At 39.6% G+C, this 26,072-nt stretch overlaps 1 protein-coding gene and 1 long non-coding RNA gene across 5 annotated transcripts in view; one reads left to right on the top strand and one right to left on the bottom strand.

Moving 5' to 3' along the window:
- The first annotated feature begins 1,203 nt into the window (after positions 1-1,203).
- Positions 1,204-9,468, top strand: LOC111924655 (uncharacterized). Of its 2 annotated transcripts, none has more exons than XR_002861784.2 (4): positions 1,204-1,857; positions 4,792-4,890; positions 6,136-6,369; positions 9,302-9,468. It is a non-coding gene; the product is annotated as an uncharacterized LOC111924655 (long non-coding RNA). The 2 variants fall into 2 exon arrangements; XR_015285778.1 differs by lacking the exon at positions 1,204-1,857 and adding an exon at positions 1,865-1,894.
- An 8,819-nt stretch (positions 9,469-18,287) lies between these two features.
- EYA1 (EYA transcriptional coactivator and phosphatase 1) overlaps positions 18,288-26,072 on the bottom strand; it is a 162,110-nt gene continuing 154,325 nt past the window's right edge. The window contains exons 18-19 of one of the 3 annotated variants that reach the window (XM_086885397.1): positions 25,954-26,054; positions 18,288-18,698 (exon numbers count right to left, since the gene is read on the bottom strand). In XM_086885397.1, the coding sequence (XP_086741523.1) occupies positions 18,618-18,698; positions 25,954-26,054 (182 nt within the window). In that variant the 3' untranslated portion in view covers positions 18,288-18,617. The remainder of the gene's footprint in view (positions 18,699-25,953; positions 26,055-26,072) is intronic. The other 2 variants (XM_086885407.1, XM_086885391.1) reach the window with 2 other exon arrangements.

Genomic DNA, 26,072 nt, shown 5'->3' with positions numbered 1-26,072 from the left:
TACACATGCCTTGAATACAGAGGCAGAATTTCTTAGCTGGTCAATAATGGTGTAAACTACTGCTGCCAGGTAAAATCCATACACTTGTGTGAAATCCCTGCCTTTCAAATATTTTTCAGCCATATTTAAGTTTGTACAAGGCAAGGCACGAAATACTGAGGGATCACAGTTTGCTTGTAAAGGAAGTCTGGGACATGGAGTGATGAATTCTGACAGATCAAACTAGAGTACTTGAAGACTCAACCATCCTCATTTCTCCACTGCCAGCTCACTGAACCTTCTCTGAGCCTTCAGCTTCACGCTATGCAGGGCACCCAGGGTAAATGAGCCCAGATAAGCTTCAAAACTCATCAATGTAGTTTGAGGTAATCCACTAACCCTGTGCTGAAGTGGACTGTGGAAAAGTCCCCATGCTTACTGCTGAGACTGTGTTGGCATAGCAAACATCTGTCAGGGTGAGTTACATCTTCTGGCACCACAAGGTTTGCAAGGTGAATGTGTCATGTATAACAGAAATGAGCCCAAACATAAAAGCTAGTTCTTCCATTAGGAAGACAGAAAGGAGAAGTGATTTGACACAAAAAACTTAGGAAACAATTTCATCTAGAAGACAGAAGACAGACAAAAAAAGAGACAAGTATGGCAGCTGATCAGCCAGAATCTCTTTTCTTTATATGTTCTACTTTAAGCAATATACTGTCCTTCCAATGGGCAAGAATGTTCTCTGAATGGGAGCTGAAACAACTGAATACCATTGTTTAAAAGCTCCATACCATCACTGACCTGCTGCAGTAAACTGTTTACACAAATCATTTGGGAGTCTTCTATAGTTTGTGCACAGAAGAATGATGGACTAATTGATACAGTCATCATAATCTCTATAGAAACACTTCTCATTGTCTTGAGGGAAACATATCTGAATCTGTGAGAACCATTTTTACTTATATTAAAATTTTTCTCTTGGACAATTATCATATTGACTCGGGCGATGTAGACTTGGGCATTAAGTTGAAACCTAGCTATTAAAAACCACCCTGAGGCGATTTTTGTACAACTTTTAATTATTGAGTTAAATAAAACATCAGTTGTCTTTTAATGAAATATGCCACTGCATCCAGCCTTTCCCTTGGGTTTACAAGGTGTGCTCAAATGAACACTCAGAGACAGCTCTGTTATTATAATTTTTATATTTATAGTGCCAGATGAGTTCTTGTTGTAGTCTAGAGAGGGACAGATAGTAGTCTAAATATGCTTGGACTACTCAGCAATGCAAATGAATTTCACAGGAAAAGAGGCTTTAGGAGAATGAAATAGAAGAAGGTCAGTGTCTGGCTCCCATAGAGCAAAGCTGATAGTCTGTATTGTGAACTCACTGCATGGCTACAGAAAAAGCCAGGTGCTTTAATAAGAACGTCAAGTGGTCAGTGTGGGTCACCTAGTCAAAGCCTGTTCCCGGACCGATAGCAGGGAGGTGCCAGAGCTGAAATACTCCCCGACCACAGGAAGGAATGCCTAGGGCTAGACTATTCCTCTGCCAGGATGCAACTGCTGTTCATATGGCAGTGAGCCCAGGCATACTGAGAATCCCATTATGGCTTTGTTGTGCATGCAGTCCAAGGGAAGACAAAATGGCCTGGGAATCACATTATGGAACTTCACGAGATTTGCCTTAGATGCTCCCATCCCTGTCAGGGCACATGTTGGCTGCATATGTTCAGGGCCCTGACTGCTGTCAGGGACAAAGGCAGCGCTGGAGACAGCCCATGCTTTGTGAGGCAGGAGTGGTCCTTGGCAGGAAGAAGTGCTTCCCTGTCATAAAGCATCTTCTCTGTCTTTAACTAGCAGCACAGTGACAAGGTAACATCTTTGTTATGAGAGAGCTACAAAGTGTTTTGTAAGCACTTAAAGTTAAGACAATGGGTACCCTGCGAGGGAATCAGCATAAGCTTAGATGATACATGGGCTACTGCTGGACTTGGCCCAAGACACACTTTGGGTGAAATCAGAGTCATCCCACTGGCCTCCCTGGGATTTGGATAATGCCAGTTTGGCTCCCTGACCACCAGGCACAGTTTGTACTGTTCATGCAGATTATGTTGTTACCCTTTCCAGCTTGATTAGCTATGCCAAAAAATTGGAGGCTTGAAGGTTATTCTCTTTAAGAGGAGAAATTGATGATGGAGTCAGATAGCTTGCATGCAGTTCTCTCTGGCTGCAAGCCCTGTGTTCCTAAACCCAGGTAATATTAAGCAGTGGGAGACAATATTGGTTTTGGCCAAATACATTAACATCTTTGAGCATGATCTTACACCCCTTTGAGTAGAGGCACAGGCTTGGGTTCTGTTTGAGAGGCTGCTATCATTTCTTTTACACACTTCCACAGAGGGACTTCACAGTCCTTTTCCAGCCTTTTCAAAGGAAGGGTGGCAGCTTAGTCCACTTCCTTCAGTGAATTCATGCCTAGCTCATTTCAGTCTGCCTGTTTCCCTGTAGCCATTCCTCACACTGCATGATTTTCTCTCTATTGCTCTTCCATTCGGTATCAAATTTTCTGCACGTTTTGTGTATTTTATGCACTATGAAAATCAACAAAACAAATTGAACAATGGTAACAACTGAGAGACTGCAGCTGCTTTATTTTAGAATCTCCATTACCATGGCCAAAAACATGCTTTTCAGTGACAACAGTTACCAGGACAGATGTAATCACAAATGATAAATCACTGACCGACCTACTCAGCTGCAGCATTGCTGTGAATGATCTGAGCCCATTTGTTGAAGCTCCTACACCAAAATCAAGGAGTCTCTGTGCAGCATCACTTTCAAACCTCAGATCTGTGGAATTGTTCCATGAAGTGACTGAAGCGGTGCAGCCCAGGTGCTTTCTGTCTTTGCTTATCTGCCTAGGGACACACAGGAAAGTTAAAGCAAACCAGCTCAAGGTGGGAAGTACTGCACATAAGTTACTGCATGCTAATCCCTTCCACAGATGCTCTCATTTAGGTGTAAAATGGTTTAAGGTTATTGAAGTTCCATGCCACTGGGATTTATTTACATTTCCTGTAGGAGGCTGGGGTTTGATGTTACAAAATGGACAACAGTAATACCAGCTTAAGAGAAATTTCCCCAGTTACAAAAAGAACAAAAAAAAACCCCCAAAAGACCCAATTCAAAATATGGTCAAAAATATTTTAAACTGATTTTGCAGCCAGATCAGTTCACCAAACTTATTCATAATGAAGTCATACAAATAGCATGCTAGAAGCCCTCCCTTTCTTTCTGATAAAGTTTGTTCTGGAAAAATGGAGGTTTTATGTCCATGTTTTACTTTAAACAGTTAAGGATAGTCCCATTGTAATCAATTTTTTTTCAGTTCTGCCCTACTTACTAGCACAGTAATTGCAAAAGTGATTTCAAATAACTATCTTAATTAGCTAAATACATACATGCATAGTTAAGGCAGAAATATGAGAATGTATATTCAAAAATTTCCCTCATCGTCCTGTACTTCCGAAAATCCTTTAAGTATTTGCACAGTTGCCATGAAGCCTAACACAGAATTAGTGAATAATATGAAGTCAGTGGATTCTCCCTGGTTTGTGAGGTACAATCCAAGAAAAGTAAAGCTCATCTTACTGAGATTGGTTCATTTGGTCAGTAGGTACCCTGGTCTGGTAAACAGAAAACACCTGGGATTACAAGAGTCTGAAAGCAATCTTCTAGCTCTGAGGCCTATGTGGAGATAGGAAAGTTAGGAACAGAAAGAGAAGACTTGGAACAAGAGTGTGAATGAGTGTGTATGAAGAGGAAGGAAAGACTGTGAGACCAGTTTTGAGTTGTAGTACTTAAAATGCCCCCAGGAGCTCTAGGAAATGGGCCAGGATTTGGCAGTTTTAGGAATTAGACCTGGAAGTGATCTCTTGACATGGGGATTGACTGAAGCTTCATCCTGCAGTATGAAAAACCTCAGCAACTCTACAAAAATGCAGCAGAAACTACTGAGCTAGTACTTCCCTACCAAGAGACAATGACCTTTAATCTGCACTTTTCTGAATAAATACTGGCAGATCTGCTGTGGAGCTACCTGGGAGAATTCAGAAATATTAATCTACATATAATCTATATATTCACAAATAATAATTTCCATTTCTAATGAATGAGTCCATGCAATTCCAGTACCCCTTACAGTGTTTGAAACTCTTAAAAAAATTACTTTCACTAAACCTATTGTCTATTTAGGATTACATCAACATTAGTCAGTAGCATTCTTTGAATAATAAACTAGAGTCCAGCTCCCTGGCAAAACTCACCTTGATCTGTATTATCATTTAAACCGCACCTGAAAACCTCATTAATTTAAATAAGCAATAGAGACTGAAATAAAATTCCATTCATGCTTAATTCTCCAATGTGGTTTTGAAAAATCTTTCTTCTTTAGCCAGTCTTATGTTACATGCTGGATGGTCTTTGCTTTGACCACCTCATAAAAAAAGGCTCATAAATACTTTCATGTGTTATTTAAACTAGCGGTACTCCCTGAGGCACCATGCTTTTATTTTTAAAAATCCTTTGTGTATTCCTAAGGCATTTCTAAACCAGTAGCAGAGGTAAATGTATATTTTAACCCAGGAAAGCCATGTTCTGTCAATATCAGAACGCAAAGTTTCTTACTCCATGCTGATAAAAAATAAAACATTTTTAGCAACTTCCACTTGATTTATGTGCTTTCCTCCTAAAAATCAGCAATTCTGATTTTGAGTGAAAATAGCTGAAATTATTTTTCTTGACTAGATGCTTTCCAGAACAGAAAATGTATTCCTAGTATGCTGCAAGCAACACATTGGGAAGGTCTCCCTTTCTGCTTGGGAATGCTTTGAAAGAAGGAAGGAGGTATGAAAGCAGCACCTGGCATGGGTGAGAGCTTGCCTGGAGAAGAGTGTCATTAGTACAGGTGTGGGGACAGTGACTGTAGGCATGTGGAGCAGGTGGGGAGATGGGAATGCAAAGTATCACCTGGCATAAGAGATGTTTTGTTTTCCCTAATTGACAACTATGGATTGCAGTAGAATTAAGTTCTATTGTGAGCTGAAGTACTTGTACTCATAACACATGAGCAACAAAAAATATACAGCAATATTGATGAAATATCACATTTTAAAAAATCAAATGTAAAGTAGGATTTAAACCAAAAAAGATTAGAAATTACATAGGCGGAATAGGTACCAGGCAATTGGATAAACCCAGATATTTCAGAAAAGCTAGAATGTTTCTTCCACATTCCAGTCCTGCTCCCAATTTACCTTTCAACAGGCAAAGAAAACCCCAGAAAAAATATTTTTGGCTCACAGCCTGAGCATATTCTTTTTTGGCAATTTATAATCTGTGAGCTCCTTTCTATTATCCTAAATTTGGATAGGAATGACATCATCCTGAGTGAGACAGGTATTGTCATCCCAACCTCCTTAAAATATCCAGGCTGTAGTGCTCCCACAACTATACTGACAATAAAATCAAGGAAGAGAAGGATCTAGATCCTTTCCTTAGATTCTGCTGCTGTGCTGGTGCATTTTGTTTACATGGCAGGTAGAGGGGGGCTACAGGGGTGCTTTCTCTGAGAAGCTGCCAGAAGGTTCCCCAATATCTGGCAGAGCCAATGCCAGATGGTTCCAGGATGGATGTGTTTCTGGCCTGAGTCAATCAGAGATGGTGGTAATGCCTCTGCAGTAACGTATTTAAGAAGAAAGAAAGATTACTGTGCAGATGTAATTGTGCTCAGGGAAGAAAAGAGTGAGAACATGGGAGAGAAACAGCTCTGCAGACACCAAGGTCAGTGCAGAAGGAGGGGCAGGAGGTTCTCCAGGAAGCAGAGCTGAGATTCCCTTGCAGCCTGTGGTGAAGCACCTGGGCCTCTGCAGTCCATGGAGATCCAGGGGGAATCAGGTATTCACCTGCAGCCCATACCAGAGCAGCTGGATGCTCAAAAGAAGGCTGTGACCCCGTGGGAGGCCCTCACTGGAGCAGGCTCCTGGCAGTGACTTGCAAACCTTTGGAGAGAGGAACCCACTTGAAGAAAATTTCGCGGTAGGACTTGTGACCCTGCAGAGGACCCACACTGTAGCAACCTGTTCTTTACAGACTGCATCCTGTGGGAAAGGGCCCACACTGGAAGAGCTGCTGGAGAACTGTTGCCTGTGGGATGGACTCATGCTGGAGAAGCTGATGAAGAACTGTCTCCTGTGGGAGGGACCTCACTCCAGAGCAGGGGAAGGATTCCTCTCCCTGAGCAGCAGCAGCAGAAACAATGTGTGATGGACTGACCATGACCCCTCTTCCCCATCTCAAGAAGGCAAAGCCAGGAGGAAGTGAGGGGTAGGGGGAAGATCTTTAAGGTTTTTTTTCTTCTCAGTATCCTGCTTTGATTCTGATTGGCAAGAAATTCAATTAATATCCACAAGTTATGTCTGCTTTGCCCATGACAGTAATCAGTGAATGACCTTTCCCTGTCCTTATCTCAACCCATGAACCTTTTGTAATATTTTCTCTCTCCTGCTGTGGAGGGGGGAGTGATAGAGTACATTTGGTGGGCACCTGGCATCCAGCTGGGGTCAATCTGCCACAGGTGGAATTTCCTTGGACATAAGAAGATCAGCTGGTACAAGGGATGATAACCTTTTTGTTCATGGAGTCTATGGCAGTCCCTGTCAGTGCCTGACAGGTCTTCAAAGGTTTACATTTCTTTAATGGATAAATTCCTATTAAAATTTTTTAAATTTTTCAGGAGAACTTGCCAAGTATTAATTCTTGCTGAGATGCTAAAACTCATTTATAACTTTAGAAGTAGCCAACCTGCTAGATACAGTATTTTAGAACAAATGTCATAGGAAAGCGTTCACATACTCTTTTTAACAGCTGTTTGATCAAATGCTCATACTGTCAAGACTTCCTTTCATTTATCCTCACAGTCTAAAAAAAACAAACAGACACTGAGGAAAACAAAATAAACTCCCCCTATCCTTGTCCAGACATCTCAACTACTGGGTAGCCTATCAGGCTTAAAAGAAGGAGGAAGAAAAAGAGGTTTATAAAGAGTTGAGAATTCCATCTAATAATGGAGAGAGAAAAGTGGCATTAGAACTGGTCTAATAGTACTGGACTTGAAGCAGCTTTTTCTGTAGAACTACTTCTTCCTCCCTCCCCCACACTCAGATCATTCCCTTCAGACAAAAGTAAACCTTTCACAGCACCTTTACCATTCAGCTGTCACAGTAGCTCTAAGATTCAATTCCAGTTCAAATGTGAGAGGCTGCTGGACTGTAATTATCTGTTACACACCCTGACAGTAGCCAACATGTGAGCCATGGTCAGGAGCAGAAGGAGAGTGAGGAGCTTTGCTTGTAGAAAGCCTTCTCCTCCAGACATGTGGCCAAATTCAACAACAGATGAGGTTCCTCCTTCTCTGCAGAGCCACCAGCCTTGAATTTAGAGGTGTGGGAGCACAGGAAATGTCATCTCTGTATATTTTTGTTGTAAAGTCACCGAGGATGACCATTTTCCCTACCTCTTATTGTACCCTACGCATCACTTGGAAAGGCAGAGTTGGGCCACAGTGGTATTTTCTAAAGGGACACAAAAATTCAGCAGGAGAATCTGGATTGTCTCTAAGACACCAAGAAGTCTGTTTGACCCACTGGGATCTGTGGGGAGTAAAGAAAATAAGACAATTGAAATAGAAATAATACTACAAACTAAAATGAAAATGCACATACGATAATTTGTGGTGATCACCAAAGCCATTTGAAATTTTTATATGTCGGAGAAATACACAATACCTCACATCTGTAATCTCCTCATTGTCCCAACACTGGTCTGTGTATGATGTTTTCCTTGCCAAGAGGTAAAAGACATCAGATACAGTCAATAAGTCACTTACAAAGCATGACATGGGGAAATCAGAGGATACAATCTGGCTGTCCTGGATACTGGAGCTGTACTTTCACTCCTTCCAATACACTGCTGCTGTCTCACAAGATACCAGCTCAGACTGGAAAATGTATTTCCATGAGATGCATTGGAGGACAACACTTGATAAGGGCTTTTTCCTGCTATTTCCTGCTATTTCCTGATATTCACCCTCAGGCAGCATCTAGGGGATGCACATGCTGTACAAGTTTGCACAGGGTTCAGTACTTTAGCTCTGGTGCTGCATGGGCTCAGCTGTCCCTGCAAGAGCAGCAGAGCTATAAGTGAAGATCCCCAATTCAGATGAGGGTTGTACATGGCTGTGCTGCTGTTGGATAAGCTTGGCTGCTCCTGCCATGGAGCCTGCTTGCTCTCCTTTCCAGGGGATTGGTTAAGCCCAGCCAAATTATGGCAAGATATTTCAGCTAACATGCACTCTGAAATGAGCCAAAGATTGCCATGGCATGCAAAGTGTTCTCTAAGCCAAAGAACATCTCCTAGCTTGGCTGATCCTTTCTCACAGACTGATGCCTTTCAGTTTCTGAGAGTCAAATAAAGACTGATGGTTTTCCATCAGTTATGTTTTTGAACCTGCTTTTTAGTGAAACCCAGACTGACCTAGGCTTTTATTTTTAAAGATCCAGAATGGTTATTATATACCATGCATCCTCAACTACTCCTTAATGAAGGAATAGTAGAATACTTGCAGACTGATGCAGACAGCATCTGGCAAGCTTAAATGCTGTGGCAAAGTAGCAAACACCACAAGTTAGGTTTGTGGGCAGAGGTTTTTACCATCTTCCTATTTGGTTTTTGGGGTCTTTGGTGTTTTGCAGCTGTCTTGATTAGAGTTACTGAAATGTGGTTCTTTTAGATTTATTGTCTGTGCTACCAACCTGAAGATTTGGGGAGTTCTGGCAGAACTGAACATCAGTGTCGGTGGATAAATAAAATGACAGAGTTTCACAGATTCAGCTTTTGGCTATGTAGTTTCAAATCATAGGAGTGTCTTTCACTTATATATATTTGTATTCCTCTTTGAAGAAAACTACAAACCACTGTAGGTTTATAAGAATATATAAGAATTTCAGAGCTGGTAAGAGTCTGACTGCTATGGTTCCACAGTTTATTTTTCTAATAGGCTATATCACAATCTGTGTTTTGGACAATTGATGATTAATTTTATTTATAAACTCAATGCAGTTGTTTCTTCCTGGCATTCTATCTGTAGACAGGCTTAAATTTTGCATGCTGCTGTTAAGAAGTATTGTAATGAGTTTGAAACAAAGCCTTTCTTCTATCCATTAACATAAATACATAATATTCTGTTTATTTTACCCAGGCTGCCTTTGGGAATCACTGAACATGAAGACAAAACAGAAGATTCTCCTTCAAGTGAAGATATGAAATGCATGAGACATGAGGACCTGACATGACTCAGTGACTTGATTCAAATTTAATTAATAGGAATCCAACCTGTGTAAAATAGATAAGACGCCATGACAACAAGACACAGCTCTGCCACTTCATGTTTTTGCAGGATTACTACAAAAACTGTGAACACAGGGCATTACTGTTGCATAATATCAAAAGACCACAATCAGTGGAGCTGAGGAATAGACTCTGCAGATAGATGAAGTAGGGCTGGGAATAGCTTGAGCCCAGCTGTGGCAGACCAGGACTGCACACCTGATGTTGAGGCTGTTAATGAGAAAAATGGGGACAGAAACTTCTGCTGCTGCTCTGGTGCTCCATCCATGGTGTCACCTGACTGATATAACAGAAAAGCAGGTGATGGGTGGATAAAATACAAATTTCTGCATAAACATGGAATCAGAGTATCTGATTGGTGGGCAGGACTCGTGGTGGCCCAGAGTCCATTTGGGAACTCCTCATATCCACACTGATACTAACCACAATTGATGCTAGAAGTGAAATCCAAGTGACAGCGAGTGAAACACACAGGTTAGAGGTCTGAGGAACACTTGTTGCATGTGTTTCAGCATGTTCATGTGCCAGATCTGCCACAAAAATACTGCATCTTATTTAGCTTTTCTTTTTTAGTCACCCTCTTGCAGATTAAAAGTGATTTCATTTGGTTATTCAGGTGGATTAGTAAACCTAAAGGCCCAAATCCAAATCTCTGTACTGAATTGTGGAAATAAGGAGATTTAGCCTCAGACTGCAGCTGTCCCTCATTTTGATTCAAAGTATGTTTGAAGAGGGTCTACTTTCCATTTCCATTTAGAAAGGAGTGGATTAAATTATTTTTTTCCATTTATGAGAGCCAAAATCTCCCTATACTTTAGGCTTCTGAATGAACAGAATGTCAACCCACAAGTCTAAGGAAGTGTAATTAACAGACTGATTTGAAGGCAGCATTCTTAGCTCATATTCAGATTCATGTTACACAATGAAGCATTTACAATGGTCTATTCTTCTTTTACATAACAATTAGGTCATAATTTCAAATAAGATTTTTATTTCTACAAAATTGCTGGCAATTAGTTTGTCATCTGGATAGTAAAACCATCTGTCCAGAATTATTCCCACCAGGAAACTGAGGGCTTAGAAATCCCATGTACTTCCACACTTTAGAACCATACCACAAATATTCACCAGAAAGCCACTGTCTAAGAACTAAACCAACTGCCTTGTGGAACAGACTCCTTTTGCCAGCATGTTTTCAAAATTACTAGAATGGTTTTAGAAACCTGACCAGAGACAACAAAACCATTCAAAATCCTGCCAGAGACCTACAAAAGGTTTGAACATCAGTCTATATTTGGTACAGATGAAGGAGTAATTAGAAGGCTATGGAAAATATTAGTATCCAAACTTTAACTTTTTCTCCACATTTCAGGTGCAGTATTCTCCATCTCAGAAGAGAAGGAAATGCATTACATACTGTTATGGAAGTGTTAAATAGCTTCTGTCTCAGATGTCAATGTTTAGAACATTGGACTATGATGGAATATGGAGGAGGACATTGCATGGATTAGGACAAAGTTAAAATAGCAAGAACAAGGTCATAAAAGATCAGTTCTTCACAGAAATATGTGGGAGAAAATATGTTTAAAAAAAAAAAAAAAAAAAAAAGGAAAAAAGAGAAGAAAGGAAAAAAGAGAAGCATGAGAGCAGTATCTTCTCTCATCACCCAGTGTCCCAGCTCAGGACTTGGACTGCTCAGCAGGAAGGAACATCAACACCAAACCACATTTCCAAGCAAAACATGATTCAAGAACAAAATAAAAGTCTCCTGTCAAAGCTCTGGATTCAGGCTGCCATAGCATTCATCAGGTTTGTCTTGCTCCTATTCCTAGTGGAAAAAAAGAGCAATATTAAGCAAAAAGTCCAGTAAGCTTTAAGGGTCTATTACAGTTAAAGATCTGAACAGTTTCCCATAACTTTAATTGAAGCCAATGGGCCATCCAATGTCTGGAATTTTAATAGACAGATTCTGTTCAGGTTTTGATGGAAATTAGTCTTTGACTTTAAGGAATTCTAATTTGGCTTATCTTTAAGAAAGAAAATCACAAAAAAATTGTTCAGAAACTGAATTTCTCAACTGTCATTCGACACACACCTGTGGCCTGTGTTAAGCAAGAACATCCAAAAGTAGCAAGAGCACCTTCACTCCCAAGAGGTACAAACATTGGCTCTGTTACTTTCTTAGCACACCCATTGCCTGGTTTGGTTCTTCTGCAGGGATTGCCCAAAGACAATCAGCAGAATCTTCAGATCTGCTGGTTCACACAGCTACTGGAGCAATGGCAAGAGAAATCAGGTGGCACAAGAGCAAGTATTTGAGAAATTCTGGACAAAAAAAGCTTACAGAATATTTGATTTGAGCTGGACTATAGAAATACCAAAAAGAATGCTAATACTCACAAGAACTGACTTTTCCCCCCCTGTGACTGTTGTTTAAAAGGGAAATTGCAACCTTCCTAACTTTATTTTGCTGCGCTTTCCTTGTCTTCTAGAGAACTCAGTATATAGTTCAGGGTTGTTTTTTATTCTCACTCCCCTTTAAAAACTTTCTGTCTTAAAATGAAAGGGCTCCAGGAAGGCTCTTACTAGGTATAAACCTGTATGGTTTAAATTGAATTTCAAACTCTCATTTTGTAAGAAGGTATCAGGAATGGTCTGAGAGGATTTACCTGCTGTGTAGTGGAAATATTACTGGCCTGACCTCCTGTGACCCCAGATTAGTGACAAATACCAAACGGCATGTAAGTAGACCTCTGATATCTATGACACAGATGCTCTACTGAATTTTAAGTGAGTCACATATAAATAATGACTGCACAGATAGATTTAGGAGCTGGAACATGAATTTAATGCAAAGTTAATGATCCCTTCTGGAATTATAGCATTTCTTGAGGTAAAGGGGAATGTAATGGTTTTGTTTCTATTCAGTTGCTTGTCTTGGTACTGAGAACTGCACTTGTTTACTCTGGAGAGTTGTTTTGCTGGTTTTGGCTGGGATAGAGTTAATTTTCTTCACAGTAGCTTGTAAGAGACTGTGTTTTGGATTTAGGCTGAGAACAGTGTTGGCAATTCAGGGATGTTTTAGTTACTGCTGAGCAGTTCTTGCACAGAGTCAAGGTCTTTTCTGTGCCTCACTCCACCCCACTCCACCAGTGAGCAGCTGGGGATATGCAAGGATTTGGGAGGGGCACCACTGGGACAGCTGATCCCAACTGACCAAAGGGGTCTTTCATACCATATGGCATCATGCTCAGCATATAAAGGTGGGGAATGAAGAAGGAAGTGGGGGGATATTTGGAGTGATGGTGTTTTCTCAGGTCACCACAATGTGTGATGGAGCCCTGCTTTCCTGGGGATGGCTGAATACCTGCCTGTTTGTGAAATTGTGAATTAAGTCCATGTTCTGCTTTGCTTGTGTGCACAGCTTTGGCTTTACCTATTAAACTGTCTTCATCTGAACCAATGAGTTTCCTCACTTTCACTCTTCCAATCCTCTCCCTCATCCAAATGTGAAGGGAGTGAGTGGCTGCATGGTGCTTAGTGACCTGCTGGGCTGAAACCACAAGAGGAAGGACAGCAGGTATTCAGTCCACCCAGTGGATTTTTCTGAGGAGAGCTAAGGGCATCACTGGATTTGGTGGTGTGAGCACATGCCCCAGAGGCAGGAGCCCTGATTTATGTACCAGTTCCCAAGACTTTCTGTACTTTGCATTAAGCAGCTACAGGGAGGCCAAGTGTTTTTTCTCTCTGAGCATCGTCCTTGTGTGCTTCACTGAGAGCCTGCACATTTGCACCTCTCTTTTCTTCCCCTCCCACAAAACTCCTCTGGCTCTCCAAGAGCATTAATAGCAGGCAGCCTCCCACATAGCTCTGGGTAGGGTTGAAAACAGACTTGATTTAAAGTCACCTGTGCAAGTGGTAACTAATCACAAAATGTCTGAAGAGAGGGTGAACACTTAGCTTTGCTGAGCCTGAGTCCTAACAGCTCCTGGGTTATTTTATGGCAGAGCCAGGAAATTAATTTGCCTTTCTAAACATAATTTTCTCCATTCTGGACAGCTCAGCATTCTTCCCCACTACTTGCATTGCATTATTTTCCCCCAGATATACTATACTACATTCTTAAAATCAATTTATGTTTCATCTTTTTATTTCTAACTACTTTTTGCCTTCTCTGCACTATATAGTCTATCACCACAGTCTCAGTTATTAAACTTAATGTGATATCTAGAGCTCACTTCACTTCCATGTCAAATTTGCCATGACTTGGCAATGAATAAAATGAAGCAGATTGGGGCTTCCTTCGCAAATGATTCAACTCCCACTTTAGAGAACAATGCACCTGTGCATAAGACTGGAAATAGCAGAGTGTCAAAGGCCAGCCTTTCAGGAAGCAGTAAAGATCAGGCCATGCAAAACATTTCTAAGTGAGGGTGAGAAACAAAATCCAAGCCACACATACCTCTTCCCAGCCAAAAGACTGCCAGTGCTGGTGAAGTGATGGGAAGGGTAGATTGCTAATAGCATACTCGTACCTATGTCAGACTTCCACGTTAGCTGGCAACATCATGTGGCTTCCATGAGAGCTGGCATATCTCCATTTAGCTTTATATAAATCCAAATATTTTATTTTTCTTCTCCTGTTATTCTATTACCATTAGCAGGAACAAGCAGCCACTTAAAAACCAGAAATTGCAATACAGAATATTAGTAAAAAACAACCAAAAAATTTCTCTGGTGTATCAGAACATGAAAGTTTATTTATACTCACACAAACTGAAATGCTAACAGTTACAAAGATGGATGATTTGAGTAGTCAAATGTAAGTACTCTATTTATCTTTCATAGCTGTGCTGAAGAACGAGAGTAAGGGGCATTTTCTATTGCAAACCATTTGCATAAAGTCACTTAGGCAACAGGTTCACTGGTACACCATTTTAATTTTGCTGTCATAACAAAGCTTGGCAACAAATTTGTCACATATATTTGTGTATCTAGCTATATATCTATATGTATATATATATATTTTGTGTATGTATGTATGTATTTGTGTGTGTGTATATGCACTTACATAGTATAGAAAAGTTCACACAGTTAATAGGCTGTGGAGGGAATTCAGACTCTGTTCTCCAGAGATTTCCATCTTTGCTGTGTCTTTTCTGTGACATGTGGTGCATGCCAGCTGTACAGAGGTTATGGGGACAGGACAAGAGTTCCAGGGGGAGCCAGAGGAGGGATGGCAACCAGCCCACCTTGCTTCACCATTCTCCCCTGAGGCCCATATTGAGTTATGTGCAGTTGTCTCCCATGCTGTGGCCAACCTGCCATCCACACCATGAAGTTGGTGGGAAAGAGTAGCCTAGAAAGTGGGGGACCTCTTACTGGTCCCTTGTCCCATCGAATTGCTGGGCATAATCCTGAGCAGCTGCTGGAGTAGTGGGTGCTCCACTCAGTGACTCTTCCTGGATACCTGCAGACCCTCTCTGCAGCTGCAGCTGCACCTCACACCTCTTCTGTATGTTTTTTTCCAACCTGTTTTCCCCTGGATTTTCCCATTTTCTTCTAGTCCTTTGCCTGCACAAGAGAGCTGGACAGTTTTGGTAGAGCCAGTCCCTGGTTAAACAGAGAATGACGAAAGTGGCAGCTGTGCAGCCTTGCCATTGACAAAGAATAGGAAGATTGGGACAGGCCTGTGCCTCTCTCTTTGCATAGGACACAAAGAAATGTGTCTCTTGATATCCATCCCCTACTCATGTTGCAGGGCAGAATTCAACACTGAGAGAAGCAGAAAACTGAAGGAAAAGGCAAAAAAGAATTTCTAACAGTATTTTATTGGCTTGCATTGCAAGCATTTTTGAGACAAAGGTACCACACACTGAGCATGCATTCCAGTCATGAAAGACATAAATAATAATAATAATCACTATTTTTAATTTCACTTTCTTGGCACTGCCTCAGAGTTACATGTGTGTTATTCTTAGAAGGAAAACCATTACAGCTGAATATTTTTATCAGTGAGCATCTAAGAAATGGGAACTTCAAGCACTACTGACGTTTCAAAAAGTGGACTCCAAGTTTATGAGCTGCCTACATGATCTCTTTCACTCTATAGGACTCCTTGCTTTCTTACAAGTTTTTGATTTAAGGGTTTTCATATGATGGTCCTTAAAAACTAATTATTTTTCTGTGTATTTAGTTGCTCAGAAAGAAAGACACTGATTTCAGGGGACAATTAAGTGCTTACTTCATCAGAATAATTTCCAGCATCATTGGTGCTCTGCTGAAGACACATATTTCAACTCTGAGCATGCAACTCTTATGGTGGTGTCAAGAATGTAGAAGCAGGTCCTTGACTGGTCTTGGTTTCTCTTCCATTTGTTAGGTCTCACCAGAGCAGAAAGTGAGCATCAGAAACAACCAGCTGGCAGTCAAGGCTCTCACTGATGGGTAGAGAAGCAAAGAGGCATCTTCACCAGTCCATGTGCGTACAACAAAGTGTCTGCTATAAAATGGTGGTCACTGCCACTCTTCCAAATTTAAAGGCAGCCCTGCTCTGTGCTTGGAAAAGTTAAATGCCAGTCCTGAATTCCCAGACATTCAGGCCTGTAAAAGCTCAGAGGATGGGACTTGTAGCCCTGAGTGAGATGTCTGACTGCCAGACTCATCCATTCAGCACATGGATTGCTTTGGATGACAGAGACGCCACGAAGTTCAGGAATTTGCTGTGAGTCACTGAGACACATTTCCAGGACACCAAGGCCTTATTCTGCACTGACCACCTCTAGCTGCTGCTGATAAACAAAACAACTGCTGCTCATCTAACTGAGCCTTCTGTAAACTAGATGCAAGTATTCTTTAACCTATTTAACCCCTCAGCTGGGCACCAGAAGGTGAACTATGTCTTGAGATAGCAAAGAGATGAGAGATGTCTCCTCATTCCCAACCCAAAGGGCAGAAATATCACAGACTTGCATACAAGACAATTGTTTAATACGTTCACAAATCAATTTTATTAATTTAAAACAAAATCAATGAAGAAAAATTCTGTACACAATTGTGGACACAACACACTTTTTTGTACAATAAGGCCCAGATAAACTTTGTTATTTTTTTCAGTCCGCGAGTGACTAAAAATTATAAAGAGCCAAAGCAAAAAGAAAAAAAAAAAAAAAAAAGGACAACCAATTCCCCCCCATCACTGTCTACTTTGCTCAAGGAAAAAAAAGGCTAATTATAGTCTCAATTCTAAAAACTATCCACAATGTGCTTTATGTACATATGTGAGTACTGCACGAGTTGCAGCACTCATACTGAGTAAAGTAAAGCACACGTGCAAGTCTTGGTAAGATAAAAACCTCTGTTGGTACTAAAGCAATCCACAAATATTTTTATTCTAGCAGCAATGTGATTCCTCCAATAGAGAAGGGTGTTGATTTGTAGCTACATTGGTGCTCTGTAGCTTTGCAGGTAGCTGTTTCATGGCTGGTGGGTTTTTTAATTAAAATGAAAGAAGAAAAAACAGAAAATTAACCAACAATGGTGAGGCTTCTTTTTAATTAGATATTTAACCAGGCAAAAGGAATTGGTACAATTCAAGCCAAAAAGTCAGACTAACAGTTTATTTAACCAAGTAGCTCACAGCCTTCAAGATCAGAAAAGTCACAAGTCACAGACAGACACAGTCTAGGTTTGTCCTTTAAGTTAGTACAGACAAAAGCAAATTTTAACTCCTTGGTGATAACCATTTCAGCATTTCCATTGCCGGCAATGGATGTTATATCTTAGGAAAATCTGACTCCTGGTGGAAGAGGATTAAAAAACTTAAATGTATATGAGCATTTTTGTTTAATTTCTCCAAAATATTCTCATTTCTAATTTCTAAAAATATTAGTGATGATAGTTTCCTTCATTTTCGGATGAGACAAAAGCTATTTAGTACCAAGGTTCCAGTTTAAGTTACATCTTAAAATATATTTTTGTTCTTTCTCTATTTCTTTATGGAATGACTCTCCTAATTAATTTTTTTATACTCTAAAAAGGGTTAATATGTTAACTTTAAAAGAGGCAACAAAAAGACAACAAAGGCCTCCTCTTCACTTGGGTTTTATCTGTAATTTGCTTTGACCTGGGGGGGACACACAAAATCAATGTTTCCATGATCAGAGTGGGTGAGACAAGAAAATGGCAGAGAAACAGCTGAGAACAAAACCCAGTTCCTATTGACACTTGACATCCATGCTTTTGGTCTTGACAAATTTATCTAAAAAAATCCATTATCTACATATTTATATCCAACACATTGATAAGGCACCGCACAAGTTTGTGCACACGTGGCCTCATTCTTCACCAACAAGGCATTACTATCTTTCAATAGCATTTACCTTAACAATATGTAAAAGAATCATTCATTATTACAAATTTACACAAAAATTCTTCCTGTACATGATTGTCTCAGTGATGTACCTATCAGTTTAAATTAGACATATTTTAAACTACTCTGTAATGTGCTAAAATCAAAAGTAGTTGCTGTACCATAAGGCAAAGGCTTATAATAGCCTTTAATCCTATTATACATATCCTCAGTTATATGCTGTCAAAATATAGTCTGTTCATAAATAAGTAAAGATGTACAGAGTACCCTGGGTATGAGAAACCAAAACGTAAACCTTCTTTATAAGAAAATTACTCCACTGGTATTTTGTAAAATCTCAGTCTTCATTGTGCAATCAAGTTTGCTGTGTTGAAGAAATGGTGTGTGTCACATTGAAGAGGCTAAAAACTACAAAGCATTTGCAGGTCCTTTTTCTTTTCTTCACAGGTATGAACCTCTTATTTCCTTTTCTTTTCTTTTTTTATTTTTCTTTTTTTTTCCCCATTATATTTTTTTTCCTTCTCAATTTCTTTTTGGTAGCAAATATGGTAAAGATGAGTTGTTCAAACACTCGCATGGCTTATTTTCGTTGGACTTGCAGTACTGGAGCCAACAGCTGTTCTGAAGAAAAAGACATGCTCCTCCGTTTACTGAAAGGGCAAGGGTTAAGACCAATTGCAGCTGTACGTCAACATGTTGAAATCACAAAGTTCTGTAGTCCAATGCTGACACAAGACACAGGCATCTCATCCACGGGCAGAAGGAGGCTCTGAGGTTTGAAAGTGCTGCTAAGTTGCTACAAGTACTCCAGTTCCAAGGCATGGTGAAGGGCCATAAGGTCAGAGTGGCTCGAGATCCTCCAAAATGGCATAGCATGCTGTGAACAGCACAGACAACATGTAAAAATAACCCCAAGCATTCTGGTATTTAGACCCACCCTTTGTTTTTCACAGGGATAAGGGAAGACTTGCAGGAGAGAAAAAGAGCTCTTAAAACCCTGAGTCCTTCATGTTAATGTCTAGTTTCTCTGACCCACCCCCTAAGCATAAATTCTCAATAACAGTAAATCTATTTACAATAGGAACTACAGCAAAACCATCAGTAGATCATAAGGAAGGGAGGGGCTTCTAATCTCTTTATATGAAAAACAGATTTTGGAACATTGCAGAAGAAAATATTACTTCTGGATAAAAATAAGCCAAATAACATATACATGGAGCTTGTAGGTAGTTTGAGAAAGGGAACAGAAAGAAAACAAAGAAAGTGAAAGTGTTGTTTATCATCAAAATGTGTTTGCTCCTTGTAAAAAACTACTCCTGGCAGATGAGTTAAGAACAGAGAAATGGTGATTCAAAATAACTCATGTGTTGCTCACATCACTTTGAAAAGATTTTTATCCCAGTGGCTTGTATAACATTGGTCATTGCTAACACTGATCTTAAAACATCTTTTCCATATGGAACATTAAAATAAATACATATTTTTTTCCTATTAGTTGTAATAAAATCTGTCTGGAGCACAAATACTTTTGCAAAGAACCTGAATAAACCAAAAACACAAATCCCAGGAAAAAGGACAGATTACCTCATTCATGAAGGGTAAAAATCTGATTAAGAACTACCTTTATACTTGAAGCTAGGAATTATAATGACAACAAGAACTTTTGCATAAATAAAAAAAAATAAATCAGCTTTTGTCAGGAAATTATTCTACAAATCCAATGGGAAAATAGTTTCAATTCAACAGTGTTCTGGAGGCTAACATGACTGTGTTCACCTTTACATTGGGTCAGTTTGTGTCCTGGCATCTTTAGGAGACAAACCACAACCAATTTATTATCACATTAGCTTCTAAGTTCCCCAAGCATTTTATCTATGACTTCTCAAAGAGGCTTTCATCATCCTACTTCAGCAGTTCCTGTGTAAATTCCTAATTCCACTGAAATCACTGGCAAAACTCCATCTCCTCTGTCACTTGCATTCTGCTCCTTTTTTTTCATTCTGGTTTTCTCAAATTTTAAGTTAGAGAAAAATTTTGAATACAATGTTAAATTCACTGTTTCCAGCTGCACATTTACCATCATTTTTATACCTGTCTCAGAAGGCAAACACCTTAACACTCAGCCTATCACATCCTCTCTGATATGACACTCCTGACCTGAATGAAGATGCAATATGGATGCATCAGCCCACATTCCGAGTACGACAAGCTTCTAGAGCAAAGGAATTTCTTCAGGAAAAAACAAAATAACCCCCAAGAAAACACCATTGTAACAGTTTCTGTTCTGCTTTGCTTTTGTTTTAGAGAATTAGAAAGCCTTGAGAAACAGCTGACTGAACCTCAGCTTCAGGATAAATAAGCCACAGCTGACAATGGAGAGAATAAAACAAACAAAATTCAGAAACAACAGAGGTATTTTTTGGAAAAAAAACAACAAAAAACCCCACAAAAATCTTATGATATTTCCAAAACATTTAAAAAAATGGATCTTTTCCTTAAGAAGGAAAAACTAGTGTTTTCAACACTACAACACTTTTTTTCTGGACATCTTCAGTCTGGACTTCCACTGTACTGTCTCTGTGCTCCACCAGCTACAGAAAGCAGATGCAGTTAGCTCGCTCAGTTGCAACTCCACAGCCCAGGGTCTTCCCTGTTACATTATACAGGCAGCCTACCCTGCTCTGTCAGGCCAGACACTGCTGCTTTCCAACTCACAGATTTCCTAAGGATGAACTTCTTGCATCATGTTCAGGAAATGAACCAGCAAGAGCAATATGAAATAAAAATTACCAGTCATGCCATTCTCTGGACTTTGCAAAAGCTTCTGTGCATCTATCTCTTTCTGGCAGATTTTGAAATATCTGGTAGGGGTACTACATCAAGGACGAAGAGTCACAGGTTTGTGCTTGCAGCAGGTCCATGCTGTGTTTACCAGATGACTGCACAGGTCAGCAATGCTCTGCAGTGCTGCCTCCTTTTCATGTGAGGCTGCAGCTTCCCTCTTCTCTCTGAAACTCCTGCCAGGTGGGACACATCAGCTCTCCCTGACAGCCAGCCATAGCACCCTGCTCCTCCTCTTAAGTCATCTTGGCAGCAGGTCTGCCTTAGCCAGTGGGTCAGGGAAGTGTAAACAGCATACCTATGATGTGGTGTGGCAGAGTCTGGTGGACTGACATGGATGCCCTCCAAGGTCACACAGCAAACAAATCAATAGGGAGAACCATAGGAATAAATTCTTGGCTTCCAGCTCCCACTTCATGCAGCTCCAGCTTTATACTGCTTCCCTAGTAACAACCTCAGCATCACAGAGCATACACACACCAGGCAAGTAGAGGAGAGTTAAAGACTGATTGATTTAACAGAAGTTTTAGCTTCTGCTAAATCAAATTACAGCACCTCTTGCTAGATGCCCATGTGCAATATCAAGTTTTGGATTACCCTGTTTATGGGTCAGCTGTTGATGGTCAGATTTTAAACCAAAATTGTAAGCAGCCATTATTTTGACTATATATTCCTATCTCAAGTACAGTTAAGTGTCCTCTGCTTTATTTATGTGTCTATGAAAAGACTGTGCCCATATTTACACAGATACAGCAGTGAAGTGGGGAATGACAATAGAGAGTCTCATTAAAAAAAAAAAGAAATAAAAAAGGTTGTGCAAATCTCAGGATTATAATTATTTTCAGTTCTCCTTCATGTAGATCTAAGGGCCAGCTGCACAATCCCAAGAAATGAAGCATGCCAGGGACGTGGTGGCTGCACGGGGCTGGAATCTGCACGGGTGCCCTGGGCATGGCTCAACGTGGCCAATTCAAATTTCTCTCAGTCTGACCCTACAGTACAGCCTTCAGAGCTGTGAGGAGGAGAAACAAACCTGATACAGATCTATATATATCTGTATGTTTGTGTGTTTATATAGAGCTTCACACATACGTTGCTCATATATATGCACGTTTTCATGAGACATATACACTAATTTTCACCCCATCTAAGATAAGAAATGATTGTATGAAACAAAAACTTTAAAGTAACAAAATTATCATATAGAACATTATATATTATTCCTGTATTAACATGCACTGTTGATTCACAAATATTCAGCCACGTCAAAAGTGGCAACACACTCCTGAGATGGAAGTACATTTTCTCTTACCAAATGACCTGAGATCATTTGAGAGAGAAAGAGATCCTTTGTATATATATATATATGTACTAAATATTGCCTTTAAAATACCACCCCTGCCAACACTTAGCACACACATGTCATGCAGAACACTACTATTCTGAGCCAAGCAAGAAATTCTAATCTTGCATTTGCTGCTGAGGGAGAGCAGATGACAAATGCTAACCACTAATAAATAGGTGGTGAAACTGGGTGCATTAGTGTTTAATGGAACTCTACTATTTCAACATCTTCCAAGTAAATATGAAGCTTTTGTCTCTTAAAAATCATTAATTGTTTGGCAGATGACACTTAGCAATAAAACATCAATGAACTTTTAAATTATTTGATTTTGATGGAATTTTGATATTAAATATGGTGGCAAAATTTTGGTTTTGATGTAAAAAGCATAAAAAATAAAACTACAAATTTAGTGAGCCTAATAATTAAAGTATTATTAAATAATCTAAGATATTAAGCTATTTAATTTCTGAAATAGAAGTAATTTTATTTTCAGCATGTACCTACTAAATGTACAAAACTTCAGGTATTTTACTCCAAAAAATAGTGGTGCTATTAATACACAGGCAAAACAAATCCATTTTTGATAGGAACACCAAGAAGTGCAGAATATCCTCTATCCTCCTTCCCTTAAATGCATACATATTTATACAAAAAATGTACTCCTGAAATTTGTGATGGATTTGAATAGAAAACTCATCAGTTTTTGTCATCTTTCACAGTATTTTTGTTGTATTCCTGCCAGATTTGCTAAGCGGCCGTCTTTACTTCCTAACCCAAACCTGACCAGCACAGTGTGACTGTGAGCTTAAAAGCAGTGGCATATTGGATACCCATTTATATTCTATTTATTGCTCCACAAAGATTTATGGTTTTTCCTCCAAGGCAGCATGACCATTTTGGAGACAAAGGGAGAAGCCCATTTGCCTAGGCTCTCCTGAATCACATGATGTAAAATCCAGCTCCTCAGTGCAGAGGAGCCTTTGTCTCTTCTCACAAATTAGAAATCCTTTGGAGAATTCTCTTAAGCAGAAAAACTCAGGAGTTGGGGTTTTTCTGCCTTATTTGTATTTCCCAAATGTGTCTCCAAAAGCAAAGGCAAAAGATGAGAACAAAACTAAACACAAAAGAACACAAGAAAATGCAACACAACAAAATAAAACAAAACAGCCTCCAAGACCAAACCAAAAAACAAAGCAAAGCAAACCAAAATGCTGAGACAATGGAGTCTCTGGCAGAAACCCCCAGAACCTTACACTGAGAGCAGCTGTGTCACCACAGTGGCACTTGGAGGCGGTGGCTCTGTCCCACACGGCACCAGGACTGGTACCAGCATCCCCAGAGCACCTTTGGACTTTCACACTGGTTTCTCTCTGCCCTCCTCTCCCTCTTTTCCTGGGGAAGCTGATATGAAGGTAGCAACCTTTGTGTGAGCCCTGGCCTTACAGCCAAGCTCACTGGTTGCTGCACTGATCCAGAAGGGTGTGATTATTCCTCAATCTACAGTGCAAACATCCTGAGAGTTTTAATTGTCTCATCAAATATTTTGCTGGAAGTGACAGCTGAACAAAGGTGTCAGTATCATAGTTTGATTAATGCTACCAGAAATGTAAGAGTGTGCATTTTCCTCAGTGTATTATGTTTACTTACATCAACCAAAAGAGGCATTTTATGAACAAACTGTTTATCCTAAAAATATTTCTCAATAAAGCAATGATCTTTTAAGTGGCATTAAAAAGTTTCTATTATTGAATTTTTATCCTAATGACAATAATGAAAATATTTTAAATGTGTCTTTCATTTTCCTACTGCTGTATTGACTTAAGATTTTCCATGAATAAAACACATAAATCTTGTTTTATGATGAAGGAATTGATAAATGATTGGTAAATTATTTTTATTAATAAACCTTAACTTTCTTACCCCCTAAGCTGGAAGCTCAGCTTTTTTTTTATCCACTGAATGAACACAGAATAAAAAAAAAGTCTCTCTAATTAAATAGGCTTGAATTAAATAAGCTCACTGGAAAAGACTCATTACAGTTTACATGTAAACAATGAAGTGCTATCTAAAGAAGGGTGTGCTACATATACTAATGGCTCCAGCAGAAACCAAAGCCCTACAGAAAAGTGCTGTGCAAAGGGGGAACAGAAGACCCTGTCCCTTCTCTGGAGAGTACCACAAAACCTGAAATGCTGACAGGAAGCAAGGCGAGAAGAAACCAGCTACCAAGATTCAGGGGATAAACATGACAGTGGGGTACATCACAGGGCAGTTATGACACTCTGAATTGATATGCTTTGGGTAGTTTTGTGGAGGTAAAGCTTCTGTTCTGTTTGTGTGCTCTCCAGAGAAGGTTTGTGCTCTTGCAGGATGTGAAGGAAAAATCTAAAAAGGCAGATCCTGCATTCACAGTGTGAAATGGTGATTTCTTATTTGGTGGAGTAAGAAGCAGATCAAGAATCACAGAAGCACTTTCCTAAATCAAATTGATAGTTTATGCAGAAAGGCAGGGCTGCTGGTCTACTTATTGACTTCTCTGGCATCACTGCAGCAGATAATTTAATCCAGAGCATCTAACATGCTTTCAACCTGAAAATTCCTTCCACCAGGAAAGAATACACACAAGTAATTGCACAAAGGAACTTTCTATACTGCTACTTCTCTTAGCAACTGGAAAGGCTTTCTCTTATGCTTTTCTGAATCATGTTTCCTGTTGAAAAAAGCATTGGAATAGATAATGTTACCAAAAGGACTACTCTTGCCATTATCATATACGACACTATTTCACCAAGCAACAGAAAAGGAACAAAGAGAAGGAATTTTTTTTTTTTCTTCCCCCTGATCTTAAATACAGCTTTTAAAATGTAATCATTTGCAGCGGGAAAACATTTCTCTGCAAAGATGAAAGGCATTTCTGAAGGAGAAAGGAGCAAACTGTTCCCGTCAGTCCGCCAAAGGGATATATGAAACTGAGACTCGGCAAAGTGCTGGGACGAGCCGGGAACCTACCCGCGAGGCTTCAGGGGCACAAAACCCAGATTTCATGAAGCAAAACCAGTCAATGGTTGTTAAAACGCCATGTGGACTAATTAGTTTCACTTCTCCAATTTAGAAAGTCACAGTGAAAAGAGATAGAAGTATCACAGAGAGTTTTGTGGTGAAAAAGCAGCTGTGTAAAAGCAATTTATCTGTGAAAGGAAGCAGGAACAAAAATGCCCATTTTCCTGCTCTATTCAAATAGCCAAGGTTATGCCTCATTCCTCCAAGCAAAGAATGTGTATCTGCAGTAGTTTTTCTAGCAAGGCTAGAGATAATGCCTATTATTTGTGAATGGGAAGTGTTGCTTTTTTATACAGCTTAATTCCTAATGAAAAAAAAAATAATTCTCCTTCTCAGTGGAAAGCAAAAAATAATAGACAGTCAAATAGTATCCTCTGTTCAGTTATCTGAGATTATGAATGCATGCCAAGCCACAGGTTGTTGTCTGAATGAAGAATCCAAATTATGGACACAAAGAAAATGGAAATTCCTACTTACTCCAGTCCTACATATCTTTTTAAGGTGTGATATATATGTATTTCATACAGTCAAACAGGACACTGCCTTTGATCACTAAGAATCACCATATTTTGCTTACATTCATAACATCCTATGTGGTATTTTGGGTTGCCAAGGAAAACAGAAATATTAGTTCTTGGCATAAAAGCCAGGGACCATTTTCTGGCCCCTTTTTGAAGTACATCAAACATACATAATTTAATGTGTCTTTTGGAGAACAGCAGGGCAAATCATTATCTATAATTATCTATTTCCACTAGATATGATCAATACAGATTTTATAAGGCAAATATATCCAACCTAAATGTCAATGCATGCTGTCCTATGTTGAGGAAAAGACAATCTTCCAGACTCTTGAAACCAACCCTCACCAAAAGAAGGTGATTACCTTTTTTGCGCCTTGTTCTTCTTCAACACCATCCCCTATAACAACATACACTACTTTTCTTCCAAATCTTTGAATTATTCGCTCAAAACAACTTTCCTTTCCTGAAAGAAAAAGATCAG

This window comes from Cyanistes caeruleus, chromosome 1 (genome assembly GCF_971803275.1).
Source record: "Cyanistes caeruleus chromosome 1, bCyaCae1.hap1.1, whole genome shotgun sequence".
Classification (NCBI taxonomy): domain Eukaryota; kingdom Metazoa; phylum Chordata; class Aves; order Passeriformes; family Paridae; genus Cyanistes; species Cyanistes caeruleus.
The sequence above is the reverse complement of the archived record's forward strand: the minus strand, read 5'-3'. Positions and strand labels throughout refer to the sequence as shown.